Source organism: Ostrinia nubilalis, chromosome 4, assembly GCF_963855985.1.
Source record: "Ostrinia nubilalis chromosome 4, ilOstNubi1.1, whole genome shotgun sequence".
NCBI lineage: Eukaryota > Metazoa > Arthropoda > Insecta > Lepidoptera > Crambidae > Ostrinia > Ostrinia nubilalis.
Genome location: NC_087091.1, coordinates 13,364,161 through 13,390,441, shown reverse-complemented (window position 1 = coordinate 13,390,441; position 26,281 = coordinate 13,364,161). Strand labels below are relative to the sequence as shown.

Sequence of the window (26,281 nt, the reverse complement as noted above, 5' to 3'; positions counted from 1 at the left end):
AATCGGGAATTAAGCTGAAAAGCGCTTACCATTGTAAGCGGAGGCCACAAATATCTTGACAGCGCGAGGCCCCGGCCACTTCTCGCTGCCGTGCACGAAGCCCTGCAGCGCTTGAAGCACGAACGGCTCCGGAGCGCTCATGGCGCCCCCGCGTCACCTCACCCCGCGCTTGTCACTCCTTGCCGCGGCATTCTGTGGACAAAAAAATTAAAATGTATAATTAGGGTGCTACATTCATGGTTAAATACTCGTAATCATCATTCAGATATACACATAGAAAGCAACTAGTAGACCGCAATAAGTGCCATACAACTTTTGCCACCGAATTTGTGACATAACACTACACATTACACACATCTGGTCCACCTAAATTATGGCGTCAGTTAGTGCAATAGCGAAATAGGATTTTATTTTTGTTTTCTTTCTTCCTCTGTTGGCCGTTGCTATGGCTGTGATCTTATCGACAAATTGGTATTCAGTAGCGAGATAATATTAGTACATTAGAATCGAGTTAAAATATTGGCACTGCCATTATAATTTATAAACTCGACTGTAGGTACCATTAAATTACGCACAGTTGACACTCGACTCTACATCAGATATTTTAAAAAAAATTGTTGCAAAGTCGCACTTATTGCAGCTATTGTACCTTGATTAGCTTGATATCGTGTCGTCTGGAAATTATCATCACGTCATTTGGTTTCTACTGCAGAAGGATGCCCCTTTCTAATTCACCAGAGGCAGAAGGGTAGGAGGCATACAGTGCCAGTGATTACACAATTTCAATGATATACATTTTTATATCTTTTGACAAATCATCACAACATTTGACCAAAGCTTAGTCATTTTATAAAATGCCTCCATTATACATTTTTCCCACAACTTATCCATTTGCTAGAAGCGTTGCCCGACAAATGCTGACATTTACCCAAATTGCGGTGTGGCTCATCTTTCAGACAAATGGGTGATTACGCCGAAGTTTGCGTATTCCCGTAATGTGGCTTAACCATAAGATAAAAAGTTTAAGCAGACCCTTTCAAATTAACACAAGCTGCAACCAATAATACTGCATTTCGTTCGTTCGTTTTAGCCCAATAACGTCCACTGCTGGACAAAGGGGTAGGCAAGGATTTCCACGAGGACTGGTCCTGCTCGGCCCGCATCCAGGTACTTTCCGCGACCTTCAGCAGATCGTCGGTCCTCCTAGTTCCCGAGGTCTGCTCACACTAGGTCACCACTCGAGAAATTTTCTGCCCCAATAGCCATCAGCTCTACAAGCTATGTACCCTGCCCACTGCCACTCGAGTTTAGCAGTTCTGCAGTATTCAAAGTAAATTATTTAGGTATTTAAAATAGCTTGGTGGTGGATTTACATAGTATGCGTAGTATAGCCACTTTTTCTGAACAGCATATGAGGCGAACTTCATGCGTGCCATACTCTCTCATGAATTATTTACTGCCATAATACATTGTCACGGCATCAAAAACTACCTTTAATTTATTTAAAGGCAACTCATTTATTACTCATATCTAATTGTGGCGTCAATGTATGTACAGGGACACGCGTCACGCATGTCGGTATAATTTTTCAATAGAAAATAAAATGACAAAGAATATGACAAATGACTCGATGCTTTCTTTACAAATTCACTGAACTAGCTTTTGTCTGCGGTCACCAACCAACATAAAAACCAATTGAGGCGAAAACCGCGTCGTGCGTGAGATGTGCATTCGTTTTTACATACATTATCTGCATTCTACAGAAGCTGCGGGCCCGCAATCGCCGCGGGCACGGGTAAAAATCGCGCCACGAGTTCTTAGCCTGATTTAGCACTTCCTTATTATAGTTTTCGTATTCTGTAGTTATTGCGTGAAAGAGTAATTAACATCCTTCCATCCGCCCATTAGGATATAATTAGTAGGTTTGTAGGAAGTAGGTACTTCGCCGGAATAATACTTAAAATTGTGATTATGTTGAGAAAAGTCAATATTATGAAATAAAATAAAAAAGTCTGGGCCTACTGTTCACAGTTTTAATTTGCGGTCTGGATTTCACTTCGATCGAGCACAACGTTCTATGCATTTACGATTAGTTTCGCGATAACTCTAACGCTTTTTAGATTAAAAACGAGGTTGAATTTATTCAGGAGCATTAAAATTATGTTTCCTTTGCAAAATGTGTGGCAAAATTTGTTATTATACGCGGTTTATGGCTTAATTGATTGCATTAATGCGAACCACAAAGTTTAATTTGGGTTGGGGATAAAACTGAAATATTGATGTGGGTTTGGTGGTCGTTTCAAATTTGTGAGTGGGTAGTTGATACTGCCGATCAATAGGCATACTTTTATGAGCTGTTAAAACCCGATTAATTAGTAATAGAGAAACTTATGATGTCACATGTTCGTCAACTCTTTAATGATCTAATTTTACAGTTAATTAAAATCTCATTGAAGTTTCGCTTTTTTAGACTCACTGAATCATAGTGCCTAGTTATTAACTTAGATTTTTATTATAATACATAAACTGTCTGAAAAGATACAATCAATTTATTTATAGTTATGTAGCAGATACATCTAACAGAAACAACAACCAAAATATAGTAACTCGTGTAAAGATACGAGTAGTTAAAAGTCATTTCATGTGAAATTCAGCATAGGGGCATTTTTTTCTCAACTCCGAAAGTGAGGTGGAATTCCATAAAGAAGTGTTTCTGAATGATCTAATATAGATTTAGGTGAATTATAAATCAGCTCCGATCCAAAATTATCTCCCTTATTACTTCTCATGGCCTGGAGAGATTCTCACAAAAGAGGCAGTAATCAAAAGCGAGAAGGCGTCCATTATAATTATGCCTTTTATTGCTGTTATATCGATATATCAGCGTACTTGGATATTATTTATATTGTTATTTTTATTGTTGGTAGCATAGGTACCTTATTAACTAGCTATATGTAATTTTTAAAACATATTTCATCTTGCATGACGGGAAGCATTGAGGGGTGTTCTAAATAAAGTATAATGGAGCATACAATACCTATCTTTGTTTAGTGCATGACCATGAAAGTATTTGTTGAATACCATCTTTACATACTTCAACAATTTCTTTTGCTGAGATTTTTCTTTTATTCATGACGTCCTGAAGGAGCGTAAGGACGTACTTGTGTAAAATTCGCGAGATAGATGGCGTTGTCTGACAATATACAAGATCCGCTGAATTATGCATCATCCGCATTATTCAGGATGAGAAACATCTGCGGTTTGACAATGAGAAGATTAACAATGTAAATTTTTGGACCCGGAAGGCAGGGATTGGATATCGCAATCCGCAATTTCAGAGGCAAAATATTTCTTGTGAAGATTGTATTTATATTTTATTGAATCGGTGCTATTATCAGTACCAGACAAGCCCGCATGGCGTTCGTTATTTTTGTGCAATCGTAGTCGCAAACTATTTTTAATTTCGCATATCTGAATTGGCAACATTCACAATTGGTAGTTTACCTGTAGCCTATAACATTATTTCTGAAAAAACTTTATTTTCTAGTTTATGTTTAACTGGATCCCATCCGAAAGCAGGCAAACCTCTAAATTCAGCAACTTTAAAGTTCAACAATCATTGTTGAGCCCCAGACGGAGCAGTCATAGTCTAACACTCTGTGGACTTTACCTAAACACCATTTTTACAGACGACAGATTGTACTAGGTACCTACCTACCTATTTTTTTACAATCATCATATTAATCGATACGAAACGCTAGTAAAAAAACGAGTATTTAACTGCTCACAGCTCACTAATAACTGCTCATAGATGTACATACATACACGTTTAAATGTAGCCTTGTTAGTGAACTCGGGCCGAGCCCGGCGCACCTGTGGCGTAAGGATCGCATCGATCGCTGGGCACGCCAGCATGCCACATAATTTCACCCCTAATTATAACAACAAAGACCCAACTCCAAACGATTCCATATTTCGGGTATGGTGTGTCTTTTTCACTCAACGTAGGATGCTGTTATGAGCGTGCGTGACGGATAATAAAATTCGAGGGTTCGTTTTGCGACCAGGTATAATTGAAATGCAGAGTACAGAATAAGTTACGTTTTGCAAATAATTTTTCGGTATATCTACCCTATAGGGTAGGGATGGGTTTAATTCGGAAAATAACTTCAAATTCAGTTTTGTTTACTTTTGTCACTGTGCCAACATCGCAATATGTTGTAGGTATGGGCCGGAAAGTCGAAAATTGTTTCTGAAAGTTGGCCTCTTCCGACGCAACTCGAATTGCCAAGATACGGGCATATAATATGAGAGAAAATGGTATACAAGATGTTGGTTAGATTAATATCATCACAAAACCTACAATATTTTATTTTTTACCTTTATTTATTGATTCAGGCATAACAATATTCATAAAAGTCGTTAAGATTCTAATCGCAACATCAGATTTTACAATCCATGATAGGCTTCTGCCGTGTCCCGTAACGACCACTATCTACTTACAGTAGGTAGTAGCATCTATGTGCTCTCCGAAGAACAGTTACATGTTTTTTAAAGAATTCTTAATAGTTATTTTTACCCAAAATGGAAAGAAGGTTGTGTCTAACCTTCCGGGTGTGTGTGTTAGGGTTATCATCATCGTCATCAGTTGTAATCATTAAAATCCGAAGATACAGAACAATCAAATTGAATCAGTAATTTCGTCTTCAATGTTCGAGTTTGCAAAAAGTTAAGCTAAGCTAAAACATGCTAAATATTAGAGCCTGTTTGGTCCTTCTTACTATGCAGTAGGTACAGTGTAATGTACTTGCTATGAAGCTACAGCAAACAATTAGATCTATTATGCAGCCACATCGCTAGCCATTCCTGCGTGACGTTCCGCATCTGTGGCGTCACCGCTATCGATTGAGCTGCACGCTAAGTAAATACCTATGCAAATGCTGGGCACGGTCAATTGAGGAAGTAGACAGGTCAATCGTTATGATAATATGTCGTATGACTTTCCTTCTAACGATCTTCCCCGAGAGAATCATGATGATGATTATATTGATGATGAAAGGATACAAATAAGCGACGATAGCCGAATGGTGGAGGAGTCGGACTGGCCGAATCATGATCCGAAGAACGCGGTTCGATCACCACCGCCGCTCGACTATTGTGGGGAACCCACTCATAATAAAATACCTCGAGGGGTAAACAGGTTAGTTACAAAAAAGCTTGATAGACATTACCAATTCGAATGAAACCAATATATTTACAGCTCTAGATTTCGTTGCATACCTATTCTAACTGATATCATTGCAAAAACAATGGCTGCAGAAAATTCTGTAAAAATAATGTCTGTAGTTCTGTATCTGTAGTACAAGTAGGTAAATACATAAAAAACAATGTTCCTCTTTCAGACAATAAACGGCAAGTAGACTATTATGTGGGCATCTGTATAATAAGGTGGTTAGGACGAGTCAGATAAAAAAGATCGAAGCCGACAGTCCCGACAGTCCCGGCAGTTCCACTAACTGCCTGTAGTGTTCCATAAACCATTCCAGACGTCTATGGCGACTCATAAAGCCAGACAACAAGCCTGTTACGGCCCATTCGATTTATAGCGGCAGTATTCAGGTGCTATACACGCGAGTCTGAAAGTTGTTAATAATTTGCATAATATTTTTATTTAAGCCGTGTGTGTAGATCGTGCCATCCACGAAGACGCGCCCCACCAATTTCTGGTCGAGGGAAGCGCGGGGTGCGGGGAGTTTGATCCGAGCAATCCAAGCGTCATTATTGTAGTGTACGTGTGCACTCATGAATAATTTAGAAGATTAATAAGTATTTTCGTTTTTCACTCAATTTTTCTTTACAAATACGACGGTTAACAAAATTTTTTCACACTAAAATAGTAATAAATGTTGTTGAAACAAACATACGAGTAGGTCAGTACAATGATGTGCTATTGTTTGTTGGTTCAATAAAATAGACTGTAATTACAAACACAAACTGAAGTGAATATACCTTTTGTTCTACAGGTAATAAAGTGCGGGCGCTTCATCACACATTTCCATTATTTGACCGAATGGCGAATGGGTTAACAACAACGCGCATGTTATGATTAACGCGTGCGGGCAACTTGTGGTTAACGCAAGGTGGCCGGTCAACGCCAGAATTAGGTCAGATGGATTGCGTAGAGTCGACCTATATATACTATGGTGCTGGTTGAAGTAGGATAAACTTTGGAAACTGTGTTGTTAACACAATCCCTCATGTTACCTATGAAATATACCTAAGGGAGGTAGGTTTGTTTTAATAAGGGAATAAAATAAGCTTAAGCAATAATATATTTACACTTGTACTTATGAGAATTCTGCTTAATTTGCGCCGTGTTGCTAAACCTTTGTGTCATGGAGCTGATGTTGCAAGAAAAAGAGCTTTTTGCGGTACAAGCAACGACAACAATTAAAACAACGACGTGGTTGTCGCAGAAAAAGATCATAAACAATAATACGTTTTTTTAGCTAATGAAAAACATACTTAACAGCAGCTGGTATACTCAGTATAGTATTGCTAAGTGAAATCCGATCACTTCGCAAAGAAGCAAAACTTTTCTCTTTCAGGATTCGAATGACGTCATTGATCAGGACAAGAAAATAACCTATCTCATTCCATGGACCATGGCTGGTATCGCTCACAGAACTGACAACCATAAGGAAAAAGGCTAACGCTTTTTTGTAAAGCAAGCAATAAACGATTTTTTATTTATTTATTTATTTAACGGGTTGCGACCACGAGCAATGTGTGTAGGCTTCCCTTTTGTTGTGATAAAGAATTTGTAGATATAAAAAGCTATGTAGGTATATCAAAAACATTTTCATCATCATCATTTCAGCCACAGAACGTCTAATGCCGAACATAGGCCTCCCCCAATCACTTCCACATCGCCCGGTTGGTAGCGGCCTGCATCCAGCGCCTTTCTGCTACCTTTACAAAAAACATTTTACTGCTCTTTAATTTTGACTGTGCTCAAAAGTTTTAACTTAACAAAATGTGGCTTCTAAAGTAATAAATATTGACAAATTCCTCAGCCAATTAGGTCGTGGCGACATGTTCGCCCAACACAAAGGGAGCGCCCGTCATTGTGCCAATGTCGACGGTTATGAGCAACCGCCATGTATCTAATTACTTAACGTTCGAGGCCAATGTTCCAAGTTTAAATGAAATTTCGACGGTTTAACAGATAGCCTTATCTTACAGCATAATCCCTTCGAACAAAACGCTGCAGGTTTAATTAAATTTTGCGCACGTAACGTCGGATATGACATCAACAGTCGAAAAGACTGGATAACCCACGCCTTTTTGCCGTGCAAATGATACGTATAGCAATTTAGATGGCAGCATTGAAATGCTAAAATGAAACTTTGTTTTTATTGTGCTGATTGTGTCGCGATTTTTATTTTCAGTTGTTGTCGTTGTTTATTTTTACGACGTCATTTTGTATGGCAGTAGATGTTGCACTTTTATTTAACGACTAATTCACAATAAGAGCCAATTTTTTACTTCTTTTATGATTCCTGCTGAAATTGAAACTTGGTTAATATCCAAACAACCAGATTACTGAGCCTCTCATAGTTATGAATTACTAAACGATTATCTATGTTACATTGTGCTAGGAATTATCATACATAACACGGACCATCAAAGCTTATGCTAAACCGTTAATTTAATTCTAAAATGTACGAGTAAGTATGTTGCGGCATCAATTTATCAAAATTAATGTAGGCACTGTAAGTAAGCACATCAAAAACCAAACATTAAGGCTGATTTGCACCACCTAACTTTGACCGTAACTATAACGATAACCGTTGGTTTTTGAATGGAATTTGACAGATTTTTGACGTTTGTCAAAGTTAAAGTAAGATGGTGCATCCCAGCCTTAGTTTGTTCTAAATACAAAACATAGGTACGGTTTGCACTGCAGTTTGCAGCCTTGTCAGGCAACCGCAAAACTTCTTTTTTCGCAACCCATAAAAACTGCTTTTTGTTACTTTATGGCCGGATCGCGTGTCCCGTAACATTGAGTTAGTATTCGTGGCAAATCCGTGAGTTGTAAACTGTCGTTAAATACAAGGCCCTAATCGTATCCGATGGCCTAGTCAAAGTGGATAGTAAATCACATTGGCTTTGAGGACTGTTTGGTTGCCTTTCTCTTTGGCTAACTAAACGATAGCAGAACTTTTTTTGTTGTAAAATCGCTTCTAAAATAGCTACATCTCGTAGCATTTAACTTGACCTCTGATTCGGCAACAGTTGTTTTGTTTTGTTGTTTGTTACTAGGTATTTTCTGTGTTAAAGTGATGTGGAATCCATAATGAAGCTACGTCATAGAGAAAAATTTAAACCACAATTATTATACGAGTACACTCAACCCCACATCACAAATCCTTTTTGACAGCTCAGCCGAAACAAGAATTTACGCTAAAGAGTGTATCAAACATCTATGACGATTTTGGTTCTTGAAATTAACCGCTGGAGGCGCTATACAATCTGTCATACATTTCATGTCATTCTCGTGTTGTAACAAAAAAATATAGTCTAATACGTTATCAACTGTACAAGATGTTCTACCATTAATATTTCACTCTGACGACATAGGCGCTATATTTCGGACCGTGTAATTTGGTTCACGCCCCACCTGTGATCACGTGATTTAATTTGTGTCGACAAATATTAAGCCTGTTAAATTAACGCCAATTTGGTAACTCGATTTGATCCAAGAATCTAAATGAAATTATGGTACCGACTTGGAGGTGGATAAATTAACATTAGGAGACATGACTTTAATAATGATACATTTTAATGCATATCTTTATATTATGTTATCACTTAATTAGGGACATTTCAATAATATTAATTCCAAAACAGTGTTTAAAGCGGCTCTTACTTAAAAGAGTTTACTGTCCGTTTATAAATTTTATAACAGAGAAAAACTTGAATAGTGATTCCGATCAGTGTCTCTACCTCGATAATATCCTTTTTTACAAAGACCTCCTGGCCCGATGTTTACTTCCAAATCAGAACAAAACGCAGCTGAATGTCGTAATCTTGGTTGCAGGTTCGAGGCTAACTCTGAACATTAAAACATAAATGTCTTCTTATTCTGTTTAGTTTGGGACTAAGATGGGATGGCAGCTGCTTCCTTATTTCGATTCTTCATTAAAATCGGTTAAAAACATTGTTAAAATTCTCACTTGAACAGGATTTGGCAACAAACACTTTTAAAAAGGTAAAAATATATTTAGTATTTATTTACCTTCCCGAAAGTGAGAATTTAGTAAAAAATGTAACATAAAAGTTTAGAATATTACATTGTTAATGCCTCTCTTTTCGTATACCGAAAAAACACCCTCAATCATCAACGGTCAAACTTTCCACAAAGAAAACTTGGTAATTCTCAAATACTAAATATTCAGAGCGAATTTACTCATACAATATGCACGAATAAGGATTTCCCTAATACCCCAAGGAAAGATAAATCCATAATCTAATTCTAATACGCAAGGATCCCGCCTGTCGTTGCGGAGCAACTTTAAGCCCCTAAGATGATAATGTGACAAGGGATATAACACTTAACGCACTTAAAACACTCTTATTGCGTTTAAATTACGGTCCGAAATTGGCAAACAGAATTCTGAAAGGTCTTATTCGGTCAGCGATAATACCATAGTCCGCGGACTAGATTTTTCCGCCGAGAAAGTATTTTGTCATACAAATTCATTCATCGTTAGCGAAGTTTTGTGGCGAAGGTACGAGTATTTGTACGACATGATTACTTGTCGAAAGAAGTGGACATATTTTTTGGACTTTTACATAAAAAGAAACTTTTGGGTTGTGATTTGACGATCTTGTTTTTCGAAAACATGAAGTCACGTAAATTAGGAAAAGGTTTTTTATTTTTCATCAATTGGAAAAATCTTTTATTCTTACTTTTTACGTAACTTTTACTGCTTAGACAAAGAAGCTCTGTATTCAGTTATAAAACAACGAAAATATGTAGATCAAATTAATATAGAATTTTTCAGTGTAACGTAAACAAGACATGGTGCTATGCATAGATAACCTAACATAACGTTGCATAGATAACCTAACATAACGTTGGAGGCAGGTAAGTAAACTAGGTCATATTGTGCGAGGCAACGTAATTTACGCACCACCAGGCCGGGATATTTGTTTTAACTATAGAACACATAAATGGACTTCCCTGCATTCAGCTATTCGATTATTATCATTGTAGCACAGCATCATCTAGAGCTTTCATACCGTTACTTTAATTAGTTTAATTAGGAACCGATTTCAGTACTGAAACTATCAAATCATAAAACTTTCTTTGAATAAAAGTTTTTTTTATGCTTAACGAGGCAGGTATTTGATCACAATCGCACCTGGTGTTAAGTGGGATGCAGTCTAGGATGGTACATATTTGCCCTGTAAGTGCCTATTCACTGTCGCCTTGAAAAGGCCCGGATTATAGTCTTCGGGAAAGACAGCAGCGTCTGCAGGTAGCGAATTCCAGTCCCTAGCTGTTCGCATTATAAAAGAGTAATCGAACCGCATATGTATACAATAGTATGTAGTTTGTAAGCTTTAATCTAATAAAACTATCTATTTATCGATAAACTAATCACAATTTTAGAAGTAGTTCAATTTCATCAAAATCAATTACTTTTTATGCCTTTCTGTCGTTTTCCATGATAGGTACAATGTACATAGCTGGGCATTAACTCGTTAATCCGTTAATCGTTAATTAACGAAGTTAACATTTCTATTAACGGATTAACTTTTAAGTTAACTTAAAAAAATGTTAACGGACTCGTTAACTTTCGTTAAATTATCCTAAGTCCGTTAATCGTTAATCCAGTACCTACTATTTACCAAAAAATACAGCAGGCACGCTGAAAAACGCTAGAAAAACGCGTTCTGACAAGTACGTTCGGGCTTCCAGAATTCCAGAACCCAAAACAACAGTTTTTGTAACCAGATCACTAACGACACTTGTTAGTATGTGTTTTCCTGAGCCGATTGAGCTGAAATTTGGTATACTTATGTAAGTACGATGACAATGAAATGTTATGGTACCATTGAGCTGGTCTGATGATGGAGTCAGGAAGTGGCCATAGGAATTCCTAAACGAAACGGTGGAAACTTATCGAGTTTGGGTTTGCTGGATTTGTCTTTTCGACCACTTTGGTGCTAAATTGTATTGTAATTGAACCAAGGCTCTGAGATTGAGATATTTACTACTAAAAAGTGAATAAAATTAAATAATTAAAAAACTTTTTTAAAAACAAGCTTTTATTCTGAAATGCAGTTGTACTAAACCGAAAAAAATAATTGTACTTATGCAAGGTTCAAATAATTTCGAAAGCTTGTAGCGCAAACATAAAAGAGGAATAAATTCCATGCGCGATACAAGCTTTCGAAATTATTTGAACCTTGCATACAATTATTTTTTTCGTTTTATTATCACGTGTTAACGGATTAACGATTAACGTTAACTTGCGTTAAATCTTGCGAAATGTAACGTTTTAACGTTTAACGAAGTTAATTTTTTATTAACGGTTTAACGATTAACGTAGTTAACTATTTGATTAACGGTGCCCAGCTATGACAATGTATAAACCTAGGTTGGTTGGTTGATAAATTGCAATTATATCACCAGCTTACAAACGTCATTTTCATTCATATCCTCATTTCCACGAACAGTAATCTTCACCGACAAGCGTTCATCCAACTCAATAGTAAGACAGATCATGCTAAATACTGCGGTATCTTATGTGGTTGAAATAAGTTCTATATTCCTACAAAAATGTCCAATCTTATGTGTTATCCACTATACCTAATTCCTAACGATATTATGAGGGCAATTGAAGATGGTATCACTCACGTGGAGGAAATGAGGAGTTATTTACACGTCCTCTTGGAGTCGCGTGACGGCGGCCGAAACACTACTCGTAAAAAGCCCTGTTTGTTTCATTATTTATTCCCCTATTCCTGACGACCTTAGCTTTAATTATAGTGGGTTAATGCATCGTCAATCAGCCTACATGACATGTTAGATACTCTACAAGTCATGTAGGCTAGGCAGAGATTCTAAAAACTATCTAGTTTGTAGAATCTATTATCTCCACCTTTTTTCAAGATAAAAACAAAATATCTGTGATCTGTATAAACTAGACTAAGCTGAAGTGAGATAAGTATCATTATAATGAGACCCTATAATCATTGTGTTATTAATTGCAAATAAAGTAAACGTTCCTTCGCATTTTCTTTCGGGGAAATTAATTACATAACAAGGGTCTTGTCCCTTGACTAGAGGGCGTAGATATGGGATAATGATACCAATGATGATGTCTATATCGTGACCAAAACTTAGAATCTACTTCAGTAATCATTATTTTGTGAAATTGCTGTATTTGATGTTATTTAAAACACCCACTGCCCATCAAGATAAGGTTTTAGAAAATATAAGTGCTACTTTATTAAACAGTACAGAAACGAACAGCTGACATGATGAATGTAGGCAAGTACTTGCGAAAATTACATCCAACACATACCAGGTAATCCCTAATGCGGCGCGTCCACGCGAATTGGAGTTTTAGTTCCCTGCAAATTACCAGAACAACACGCCAGACTGGCATTAGCGTTATGGTAATACACGCTTCGAGTAAGAAATAATACGAAGGTGCAGTTTAAACTTTACTTAAATGGTTTAAAATTTCCCTGGGTTTAAAATTCTCGATAGGTATTTAAAGGTATAGGTACAAATTAAGCATAATTTTATTTAGTTATTAACTTCGTTTCAATTTGGTTTGATGCGAAGCTTGCTTTGATAGTTTTAATCTTTTTTGTACTACCTACTAAAATCTGTGTTAGTATTTGATTATCCAATACTTAATATTCAACAGATTCAGTTTAAGTAAAGTCAAATTGAAAAATCACTTTTCGAATCTCTATGTATGATTAGAATAGTTTTGATAATGTAGTTTTGTTTTATGTAACAAGACACTTATTACCCCAACTGAGATGCACCATCTTATTTTAACTTTAACTTTAACAAACGTCAAAAATCTGTCAAACTCCATACAAAAAATACTGTTTATTGTTATAGTTACGGTTAAAGTACGTTGGTGCAACTCAGCCTAAGCGGTATAACAATTTAAATCAACCCTCCATAACATATCCGTATTACTGTACCATCACCCAGCTGCCAATTACCGTGGTCCTACCCTCAAACTTGTGCTAACTCCACCCGCGACCCGTCTGTGATTCCTCGGAATTAAATATTACATGGCCTGTGTTATTTTACAAAAGGTGCTTGCTATTTCAAGTCAGAATAAAGAAAGCAGCTGCTGATACCACGTACAGCGGTTGCTATGAAATTCATATAACCCAGACCTGCAGCCACTGTTTATATGGGCTCAATTTATATTAAGACTGATATCGTTTCAGCCAAATGACGTCCACTGTTGGACAAAGGCCTCCCCCAAGATTTTCCATAATGAACGGTCCTGCGCTGCCCGCATCCAGGCTCTTCCCGCGACCTTTACCAGATCGTCGGTCCACCTCGTAGGAGGCCTGCCCACGCTACGTCTTCCGGCCCGTGGTCGCTACTCGAGAACTTTCCTGCCCCAACGGCCATCGTCTCTACGAGCTATGTGCCCCGCCCACTGCCACTTGATTTTAGCAATTCTGCGAGCTATGTCGGTTACTTTGGTTACCCTGCGGATCTCCTCATCTGTGATTCGATCACGCAAAGAAACTCCGAAGATTGATATAAGTACTCGTAAATACAAATTAAATTACCATTTCGCGCTTCGAAGGACATGTCGGTAAATTACAGACACTTATTATCTATACGAAGAAGGAAATCCTTCTTCCATAACGTTATATTAACCTTTAGGCATATCCTCCTTCCTCAACGCGGCGTTATGTTAAAAACTTTATAGTTCTATCATACATAATATTCTACAAGCGTTCATTCGTAAAGCGGTGTAACACTGATTCAAGCCGCCATAACACAATATCCTCATTAGTGTACCACCATTACCAAGGCTGCCAATTAACATATACCTATCCTCCAAACTGACGATAACTCCCGACCCGTTTAGGGTTACCTACAAAAATAAGTTTTCCCTCCAAACAGTGTGCTTACTCGTACCATGAGTTTACATTAGGTATGCTCTCTAGCGACTGTGTAAAAAAATTTCTTGAAATGTACGACAAATTTCTTACAAGAACTAAAAACATCATAGATTTTTTGACGCAATTGTTAGCGATGATGTTTAATAGAAACTTATGGTAGCTAACTACCGAAGTACACATAATAATAATATTATGTTTATCGTATTAAATCTTTTCTGTTTTTGTTTTTTCATATTATTATTTCATTTTTTGGTTTTCTCAATTTCTAACAGTTAAACCCTCTTTTCCTGACAACGTGGCAAAATTTTCCATTAATTCAGGAAAGTTGCTGTCATCTGGCAACCCTGCTCGCAACCCCGTCTGAGGTTTCCCGGAATAAAATATTACATGACCTTTAACATTCACTAGTTGACATAGGTTGTACTCACAAATCAGGCTTTGGGATTAACATTTTAGTTTTAAGGGCTTTGAGAACTAATCCATTAGGAAGCATAGTTTTAGCCAAAGTTAAATTAGCTTTTGTGTCTCTTTAATAAATAAATAATTATAAGTAAAAGCCTGCTGTGTACCCAGTAGTACGCATGTAATTAAGCACACATTTAATGCCTCTATTCTTGTGAAACTTGCTAAAAATATGTCTGAATGGATTACTTAATGATGTTAAGTGCAATATTTAAATGCATTATTATAAAAGTTACATAATATTTAACAAAAAAAGAAACGATTAAGTAGTCTTGTTTTATGTCAGAGATACTGTAGTCTTTTTTGTTTTCAATATTCCATAACGGCATTCCAAACTATGGGCTCCGTGTGAATTTCTGTAATATTTATTCAATGGATCCTTTTTTTTTTTGAAATAAAATGCCGATCGTTACCTCGTGTCGGCACTTTAACCAATTCAGTAAAATTTTAAAGTATATTTCGTACCTGTTGCCAATATCGACGTGCGCTACGTTTCCGCAATGATAGCGCTACGTTTCCGCAATGACAGCGCTACGTTTCCGCGATGACGGTGTTAATACGCGGATATTGTTGCATATGCAACGCACATCTCTGGGCTGTAAATATTCTCCATGAGAGTGCCAGATGCGAGAACAGATAGATTATACGTGCATTGAATATGTTCACCTGGTGAAATGAGGCAGTGTATTACAGCAATTGCGATTTGTAAACTGGTTGGTATCTTTTCAAGAGGCATTTTTATGATGCGGATAAAAAGTGGTAACTCCCGCTCAGAGAGTAGAACATGAGTGGCATACTCTTCATGTCTCTCCATCTATGGTCATATTATGATCAGAAGCTTCACTGTAATCTAAAATGGATACTACACTGGGGGCAACTTTTCAAGACGCATTTTTGTGATGATTATATAATTTGGGTTTAATTGTTGCATTTCATGCTCAAAACATTCTAAACTGAAGTCAGCTTTCAAAATTAGAAGCAGTGTTCCAAAGCTTCAAGAATGCTTGTGCTAAAAGCTTGTCTATAAGATACAAACTTATTTCACAAATAAATGTATCACCTTGTAATAAAATTGAACATACTAGTGTGTATATTCCATGCTGTAAACATTGTGTGTAATTGGAGGCGGCACAATACGAGGGCAAACAGGCGGTTGCCTCCAAATTGGATGCGTGTATGAAATTTTGACAAGTGCCTACGTTGTGTGGTTTACTTAAAGGTCATATGTGAGGAGTTTGGATGGTAAAAGTAAATAATCATTCAATTACTATAAATGTATCTTTCACTGTCTACATTTACCTATTTCTATGTTAATTAAAAGTTAACCTTTGTGAGAAAGATAGGTACTTCTAACTCAACTCAGTCACCCAAAAATAGGTAGGTACGTAATATTTAAGAAACCAAACCTAAAAGGTAGTAGGTACCGCGAAAAAGGTTCTGTTGATGATAGCCACATTTCTAACGTAAAAACCATAGTAAAAGCGAATAGTAAAACATACAGTCTAATTTTTTAGAAATCAGCAGAAATGTCATCAAAAATGGCCAACTGACATAAAAATATTTTTAGTCTGTGAACTAGTGATGCGACAAAACCTCTCGTTAATCGCGAAGTGAAATTATTGTAGTACTTGCGTATCATCGCCGGGTGATCGTCAAAATACTAAAAATATGCAACAAAGTCGCAACATTGAATGTGAACTGATTATGAAATTTTCGAGAACAGCCCCCCTAGACAAAACGCACTTTTTGATCGAATCGAAAATCGAATCCGTCAAAACTCCATACAAAAAAGGGGCTTTTCGACTGGTTTGCGATTATAATTTGCACTTTGTCTACTCTAGACCTACAGGAAACAAACTATATGCACAGATGTAATCAAAAAACACACTGGACAGTAAAACAATCAATGATATCCGTAAAGTTATTAAACTTCAAATAGTTGCAAAAAGTACTGTTTGACAGTGTTGCTACGTTGTTTCGTTTAAATAAAACCGACTAATTTAACTGACTCCGAAAAAGTATACACTAAAAGTAGAAAAATAATTTTACGTTATCTCCAATATTGTCGAAATATCGCTGGAAAACTAAACAAAGTATCGTACATTTTTTATTTAAAATTAATCAGTAATCGGAATAAGTGAATGCTTAAAATAATATCGATTAAATTTACAGATTATTGTCTATGACTCACAGGTTACAGCACTGATGTGTCAGAGACAAGTCATAGACAATATGGAGATAACATATGATTTTAAACGTCAAGTCAATTTGACAAGTCTCACAAATTTTCATCGTCCACGTATTTTGCTAAAATAATTTGTTTCAAATATTGATTTCAAACTTGTATAAACGTGAAAATAAAGTTGGTTTCATGGGCTTGTTAAATAATGTGTATGATATTATGAACACGTAAGTGATTATGGTGTAATTGTGTATGAAAGTGTTTGTTTACATCTCTGCTGGATTCTAAAAAATCAAGGTATAAGTACACGTGTACCATAAAGAATACAATGACAATACCTCTTTTTACAACCCTATAACCAGAATGTGCAGACTTTATAATGACACTGTCACTGAACACTCTTCTTTGGACATATTCTGTTCTAAGCTGTCCAAATTCAGGAGAGATATCCTGAATATAAAGTCAAGTTGTCCTTTGTAAACTTTAATAACACTTATTAACATTAAATACTAAGCATAAAATAAGTTAAACTAACACTACTTACCCTCTTTATTTCATCATTTTCAATTCATTCTGTGCACACATGTTTAGAGTTGCGGTTTAGATTAATCTATGGAATATTATCTGTGCCTGAATATGACTGTAACTTGTTTTGTGAGCCTTAAATAAATAAATAAATAAATAGCCTAATGTTGATTTGCAAGAGCACGGAATGACTGATTCATTCTAGGCATGAAAACCCATGGGTCTCATTAACAATATTTTTGATTTGAATCACTCAATAATTAAGAGTTTTATATGGGTTTAGGTGTGAAATGCAAAATCAAAGCTTTAATAACTACGGTAATTGTACGTCATCATTTTAACAACAGGTCTTTCACTGCTGAATATAGGCCTCCCCGAATGATTTCCACATAGGTGAGGTGGTTGGTAGCAGCCTGCATCCAGCGTCTTCGTGCTTCCTTTACGAGGTCGTAGGTCCACTTTGTACTATGTACGTGTTACATACTATTCTACTATACTATGGCACATCCTTTGTTCGCACGTTACAACTGGAAACTCACGCGTGAGCCTGTCAGAGCCTTAAACAAACGTTGGGATATAAAAGTTTGCAGGTACCCCGGGCAAGGGATTACATAAATTACTTTCCGTGGAGTGCGTGCGATCGGATACAGACAGCGGCACGTCAAGCTAAGCTCTGTGGTATCTTTGTAGTTGTAATAGAGTTGATTTTTCAACAGAAATGTAAAGTCGGATGAGCTGTTGACTGTACAAAGAAAAGAGGATGTTTATGAAACCAAACCTGTTCGTGGTGTGTTTATTGGAATGTTTTTTGTTATTTGACAGTGTTTCCTTTTTCTAGGGATTTGTGGTGCCGTTACTCTTTATTTTCTACAGGTGAAAATAAAAAAGGAGATCCATCTTGCAACAAATTTTGCTTTTCTTTCGCGTGCTTTTATAAACATCATAGTTAATTTTTCTTTCTAAGATAAAAATAATAAAAGGGGAAACTACTAACGCCAACTAGTTAAAGTAGTACTATGGTAGTACCAAGTACGGTTTCATAATAAAACAAAACCATAAAATGTCCGTAACATCTTCATACCATGACATAAAGATAAAAATGCAATTTGTTGAAATCGAAAGAAGACCGCTTTAAAAATGTCCCATAAAACTTCACCGAGTTTTATTTCTAGTCTCTCAATAATGAAAAATTATACGACATATCAAGGTCAACGATGTATACCTTATGTAGAGTGTAACAAGGTCATACATTTTGCAAAAAGTGTATAGTCTAACTAATGAACTCTGTACAACAATTAATTGAAACCCAAATAAGTCTACCACAGTATGAAATTATTTCAAATTTTCACAGTTATTAATATTTTTAACTTCATCGTGTAGAATATATTACATAAAAAAATTCATACACATGGTTCTTAATTTAATTGCGAAACAGCTTTAAAGAAGTCACATATTAAAAATAATAAGTAGATGGATTGTCATTTAAACACCATTATCTTCAAAATTAAACCATTATCAACCTTCATACGCAAGACATCGTATGTGTTACAGTTACCTAATACTTGTTTTATCTGTCACACATGGTTACACATGATTGGCTGTCATTCCTAGTAAGTAATCATAATACTGGAATAACATATCGAGTTACTTATTGAAGGTAACGCATAGTAACGCTATGTTTTCGGATTCCTGTATCAACAAAAAATACCTAATTAAGAATAAATTATTCAATTTCTAAGGCTGAGTTGCACAAAGATTATTGACGTTTGACAAAGCTAAAGTAAGTACGACCAAAGTCACGTAAATTAAAAAAAAATCGAATAAAAAAGTAGTTTAAGTTATATTCCCGCCAACTTTACAAAAATATCTCAACTTATTCGAATTTCGAACGGCCATACGTTTAGCCAATGCGATCCTCGCCTCTCGACCGCAAACTGCCCGCGTGCTCCGATCATTCCGTGTGTAATTTGCACCATCCACTACACCGGTGGAGAGAGATACGTACTTAAAGCTTAGGTTGAGTTGCACCACCTAACTTTGACCGTAACTATAACGATAACGGAGTTTTTTGTACGGAGTTTGACTATTTTTTGACATTCTTGTGAAAATTAAAGTAAGATGGTGCAAACCAGCCATAATGTTCTACTCGTATTCGACAAGATCGAGCTGATATTTATTGAGCCAGACCTTATTCAATTATGGATGTTTTTTTTAATTAATGGCAACGAAAGCTCCTCTGTGGGAGGTTTATTTACTGCCAATATCGAGAGTTATATTTTGATAGGGCTGATTTTACCATCGTCGGATTACTTTTAACTGAAGAATAAGTTTGGCACATTGACAGTTTCAGTATGGGAAATACGTCAAAATTACAAGTTTATTCTTCAGTTAAAAGTTATCTGACGATTTTACAGCCCAGTCCAATTCTATTGTTTTTTGTGGATTCCATGGAGATAAGTATTCCCGTAAGTTTCGAGACGCCATCGGGTTTAAAACTTGATGTACGCTCAAATTCAATCAAGGAAGGTTAATACGCTCGTCAAAACAAAAAAGTCAATCCATTATCTCGTAATTATTGTTACCAATCAATGCATTTGATAATAATTAATTAAATTAATACACTGTAATGTAAGCGATATCAAATTGACTTTATGGATGTTACGCTCACAAACGTAAATAAATAAACGCAAATAACTTTTACTATACAATTACCATTACACCCGCAAAGAATAAAACAAAATAGTACTACAAACATTAAGACGAGTCCGGGAATTTTAGGGCACTTCAATTGAGTAGCACTCAGAAAAAACCTATAAATTTAATCTACTGATTGGTTGTATCAAAAGCGTTGTACTAAGAAACAATAAATAACGTGCTTGTACCGCCTCTAGATGATTCATAGCAAACAAATCCACAAAACATTAAATGTCTACTGAAATAGATTTTTGTAAACAATTACGAACATCCAGTGCGCTTGTCGTATCGTTTCATTATAGTATCGCTTCCATTACAAGTTATATTACAGAATTATACATTTGAATACCTAGGTACCTTAAGAATAGTTTACTACATAAGTTCATACTTAACTACATAACTTCATAGTTATTCTGGAAATATGTGTCTACTTATTTTTTAAATTCAAAATATTCTTCTCTGTAAATATTTCCAAGAGACACCCAACTTCAATGATCGATTCGGTATTTAGAAATAAATACCTACCTACTCCAAAAATGGTACGTTCATTGAACACGATTCCTTTAAGTTCTCATGAGCAGTCAGATAAAAATAATCAATCACACATTTTCAGTTAATTCAGTGTAATTTTCTTTCAACATAAATACGTTAGACACCTCGTGGCTTAACAGTGATTCTCGAAAATAGTTTTTCTATTGTGTCCATTTTGTAGATCCTACTCAAAATCTTAAATACCTAAAAGGCTTCTAATATTCTTTTAACGTTTAGCAATTTTCCACATTCCTTTTTTTCGTCTACTTCATAAAAATAAAGGTGAATTCAGCTTTTGTCTCGTTCTCTCTCGTTCCAACCTTGACGTCCATTGGAGCTGTCGTTTGAAACAAGACAGATCCAGCTCTGGAGAGTGTCCCCTAGCGGTTGGAATTTGATTTGCAGCGGCTGCCACTTGGACAACGGGAGCCAAATTGGTAACCTAACTATGACCGACAGCCACGGAGAGAGGGTTTTGTGAAAATGCTTCTTGGAATTGAATAAACTGAAAAAGCGAATATTCGTGCACGTACCGTTTTGGCTGTTAGTTCAACTTGTTATTAAATTCGCTTTACATCCCACGATATCGTTAGCGTAATTTGGCTAGTTTCTTGAACTATCTCAATTCAAAAGTGTATTTTTGAACTGTTTGAATCCTAAAGTGAAATGTTGATTTGTTCTTTCATTGCTATCAACTCAGTCTACACATTTTTGCAAAAGAGGTGACAAACTTATGCACATAGTACTAATAGGTACCTTGACGTAAAATTACTATGACGTGTATCGGTACTACTTAACGGGCTTTATTAATAAAAAGTTGCACCCGGTATTCATACTAAATAACAATTTAAACCAGAGTTCAACTAGGGTGTAACTTTTATTAATAACCCCGGATCATGTTTATAAGCGTATCTAAAACTTTGTGTTTAAGTTAGAACCATTTTGAATTCGATTGGAAACTGCATCATACACATGAAATCTGCATCAAAATTTTCAGCGTAAAATCTGTTCTCATTTATCTTAGTTAAACAAATCCACACGTCTTAATAAACTTCATGTTTTGTTTTACTAAGTAACAGAGAAAAGTAGCTAAGTACTTCTTAAACTTCAAGATTTGCAGCGAAGTCTGAACTCGAGGGAACTTATGGCGCGTTGTAAAACAAAGGAAACGTTTTAAAATGCTCCTCACATGAGGTGTCGTGACTGCTATGCAGATGCAGGAACTTCCTAGGAAGAATTCCTAGGAAACTGAGTGCATGTAGCTGTAGGTAGAAAATTCTTTTATTATTCATTAAATGCAAGACATTCTGTCATAGTACACGAATCATAATAAGTATTACCAGTCCCACTTTATGAAAACAGAACTTCGTATACCTAATACCCCATAATCGTACACGCTACCAAATATTGATCAAAATCTCCTTGTATTCAGCGTCTTGTCGTGTAAAGAAATATATCGTTCTCGTCAAATAACTTATGGTTTAACTTATCAGGACGGGTCAAACCATTTGTATTTATATTTATTTATTCCTACCACGTATATCAGCCCTGACAATCTTCAATGAATAGAAAAATCAAAGGCAATCGGACGGGTCCGGTCCCTAATGCCCCGGTAATGCCCCGCTAATAGGGTTTCTGGGCCCGAACCCTTTGTCCTGGCATTACACGGGCCTTTGAAACACAAGCCGGTAGTTAGCCGTCAACCGTTGTGTTTATAAGATCAGAAATAGCATAAATCATAAGATTAGTGTGGATCGTATTACCAATACGGATGAAGAACGTTACCGTTCACTAATAGGCCAAGGGCGGTTTTGTGAATGAGATACCAAAGATCCAGAATACAGGTTGTTATCTATGGTTATAAAACCTACAAGCTTGGCTTAGTATGGAACCAGATGGTACAGTATAAAATGACCAAAAATACATACTTATTTCATTAGCAAAAAATGGGCAATAAAACAAAAATAATTGAGTAGTATAAAAATAATGAAACTGCTAGAACTCATGCTACTTTTTGAAAAAAAAAAAATACGTTTAACCCATCTGTAGATAACCATGCTTCCCACAAACATAACCTTTCAATTCAACTGTTGCAGATTTTTTCTACAGGTACATGAATTCTAACTTTATAAAAAGATTTCCTAATAAAATAATTTACTTTATCACTAGAAAGGCCGCCGTCCCATTTTTGTCCCACTCGCGAGTTTGATCGTCTCTAACTTTTTTATTTTTCAACGAAAGTCCATGAAACTTTTTGACTTTTTCTAATTTATTGAATTTTATCATTGTTTAATGTTTTTAATGCTATAACATTAAAAGAAAAAAATTAAAAATCGGTTTTACCTAGAAGCGCCACTGGGTCAATTTTGTCCCACCCTGGTATTTGCAACAATAATTCGATGAAGAGTCCTTGTTTCGAGGAGATACGAGAGTAGAGAGGTGAGGAGCGTTTAGGTGACTCGTGACAATGCAGAAATGTAAATATATTGTACTAGTTTTTGCCTGTGACTTCACCCGTGAGAAATTAAGTTTATCATATAAAGACCTAATTTCTTTACACTTATCGTTGTTATTTGACCAAATAATTGAACATTATTCTAAATTATAGCCTATATTATGTTATTCTGAAGTATTTGCAATAAAACTGCAAAGTTTTATTAAGATCGGCTTAGTATTTTTTGCGTTAAAGAGTGAAAAAACATCCATCGATCTAACTATGAATCCATACTCACTTAGTTCAAGTTCAAGGCATATATTCACCCATTCATCCTTCCTATCCATTCATCTATCCATTCATCAGTCCATCCATCCTTCAATTCATCAATCTTTAGTAACTTTTACATTTATAATATTAGTAGGAAGGTGGCTTCTAGACATTGGCCAGTTCATACATTGTATGATTTGATACATTTTAAAAATGTGTGATTTATACAATTTTGAAAATTAAACGTACATACTTCTCATTGTAACTGGTAAAAAACTTCACTGTGTGTGTACGGATAACAGAAAAATAATCATACCTATAGACATTCCTAAACACATAGTACACAAGAGAGACAAAAAACCATACAAAAAAACGTTGTGCAAAATGTGCACTGTTATTTTTAAGATATTTATTTTTCTTTCAAAAATAATAATGAGTAGTTAAAGTAGTGATTTCATAATTTTAATACAGTATAACACCATGTAATATGAGACTATTTTTATATGAAACCAAAAATATCTAACTTTTAATAATTGAAAATTAAAATTGTATACATTTATATTTTTAAAGAAATAAGTACATATTGATTTAACTATATAGATAAACCTTTTTTTAAGGATACTACAAATAGTTTTAACCATAATTTTCATGTCTGAAACTAAAAAATGTGACAAAATATATGCTGGGACAAAATTGACCCAGCGGCGCTTTTAGGGGGGTCGTAATCTTCGGCACTTCTAGTGTTATGCTGCTTAGTTGAACAGGATCAGGATGTTAGATTTATTAAACTTATCTTATCGGTGGGTTATTCATGAATCTCAAAAGCGGGTCGTGTTTATTACGATCAAACTGTACAAGTTCCTCGAGGATTCACCCTCAATTTGTTATGTCTCCGTGCTGGAACTAAACTAGTTAGTATTCCGCAATAGTTTCAAGTTCTAATCCTAAGTTTATCTCTAATAAACTTCCTTATGGATAAGCTTTGAGCAAAATTTACCGCCTTTGGTTTATCCTTGCTGTGACGATGTTGAATGTTGACACAGTTCAGGTTATAAGCAAAAAATATATCACCTACAGTGAATACTATTATAATCAGTGCGAGATAAATTGCAGCTGATTAGTTCAATTTTCGATATTCGAGTTTAATTAGTGAGTAAATTAATGATTTGGTGCTGACATACGGTTAATTATGACTCGAAGTCTGGTATGTAATAAGTACATAGTTTATTACCAATACCAAACCTATTGGTTTCGTAGAATACTGGAGCGTTTATTGTTGAACTAATATTTACGCCACTGCCTGTAGTTAATACAGATTGTAAAAGTTCGACCAGATCAATGCGTGCAGTCCTTGTGCGCGATGGCGATGGCGATCAAAGCGTTTACGTCTGATCGTCATCGCCATTTCCATCGCGCCGCGGGCTGCACGCGTTGTTTTGGTCGAACCTTTAAAGGTTCGACCAAAATCAGTACATCACTAAATCAGTACAAAAATACACTTAAGTGTATTTTTGTACTGATTTAGTGATGCTAAAACTTCTGCATTTATCACCTTAAGCACTGTCCTCAACGTCCTTTCCAAAACTATTAAAAGCATATTCAGCCATACATTATTTGCCCTATTCCTACCATCGATTTGAGCTCCAGCGGTGATGTACGAGTGGTGGGCACAACAATAACAAGCGGCAGTAACCCGCATGGGACGGTTTGTTTATGGACCAGAAATAGCGCGTGCGTCGGCTTGCGATTTAGAGACGACAAAAAAAGATTTAAGGTGTGAACTGACCTTGGGGCTGGTTAGAGTGTTACATCACCTTTGTTTCATATTTGCGAGAAAGTTTCAGCAAAAGAAGCATCCTTATTCAAGCAAATATCCTTCATAATCTACTACTTTTATGATTGTAATCCTTACATAAAACATATCTCTACAATAATCAAATATTTGATCAGATTCGATCTGATATTATGAATAAATAAACTCCTTCCTTTACTCCATCTATTCCCAAACAAATCAAAGATTGTATCAAGAGTAGGCCAGACTACGAGTACGTACCTAGATAAGACTTTTGTGACAAAACAATACACATCTCTCAGGTCAATACAAAAACAGATTTTCATGCATACCAATAAATATTAATGTGGGAATTGAAACTGCGACCTATGGCACATTTATGGATTATTTAGCATTGTAAGTGGACGCAACACATTTCAATTTCGCAAAATACAGTTCACGGGCCAGAAAAAATCTCTACCTAGGTATTCTCACGGCTGTTACAAACTAAAGGCATTATGATTCGAAACGGTCGGAGTTTGAATCATAAGTAACATCTAGCGTAAGTAATCAGTTTTATGCATCGTGTTTTAATATTCACGCACGGACTCAGACATTACGTAGTAAAGCCTTGAATACATGTAAGATTTGACAGACCCTAATATAATTTGCCTTTAGAACAAGGCAGGTATTATTTTGACTACAATCACACCTGATGTTAAGTGATACCAGCCAGCCCTCTAAGTCTCGCCATTCACTCATTCACTTTCGCCATGAAGAGGACCGGATTACAGTGCTTGAAGACAGCGGGAAGAAGGGAAAAAGGGCTGGTGGAATTAGATTCTACAATTCCTTCGCACATTCTCCGAAATGTATGTACAATAATAGTGTTTATCGACTTTTTAAATTGACTTTCTAGGTCGAAATACCAGTGCACTTCCGTCTTACTTCGTAAAGGTAATCAGTAAAGGCTCGTATTAAACTTAAATTTCTAAGTCAAAATACCAGTGCACCTCAGCCTAACATTGTCTGGTTTCGCAGTCGGTTGCGCGCGGTCGACAAAGGCGCGCCAGACGCTTACACAAGCATTAGTAACGCAATTAAACAGCAAAGCTTTTACTAAACTGTAGACAATAAATACTTTCCAGTTAGAACAAGAATTGGCATCAATTCATAAGTCAGTCAGAGATTGGACAATCTTTTGAAGAATGCGAGGAGCGCA

At 36.0% G+C, this 26,281-nt stretch overlaps 1 protein-coding gene across 1 annotated transcript in view; it reads right to left on the bottom strand.

Moving 5' to 3' along the window:
- Positions 1–26,281, bottom strand: part of LOC135071387 (uncharacterized) — a 121,915-nt gene that overhangs the window by 73,963 nt on the left and 21,671 nt on the right. The window contains exon 2 of the mRNA XM_063965178.1: positions 30–192. Within this exon, the coding sequence (XP_063821248.1) occupies positions 30–141 (112 nt within the window). The 5' untranslated portion in view covers positions 142–192. The remainder of the gene's footprint in view (positions 1–29; positions 193–26,281) is intronic.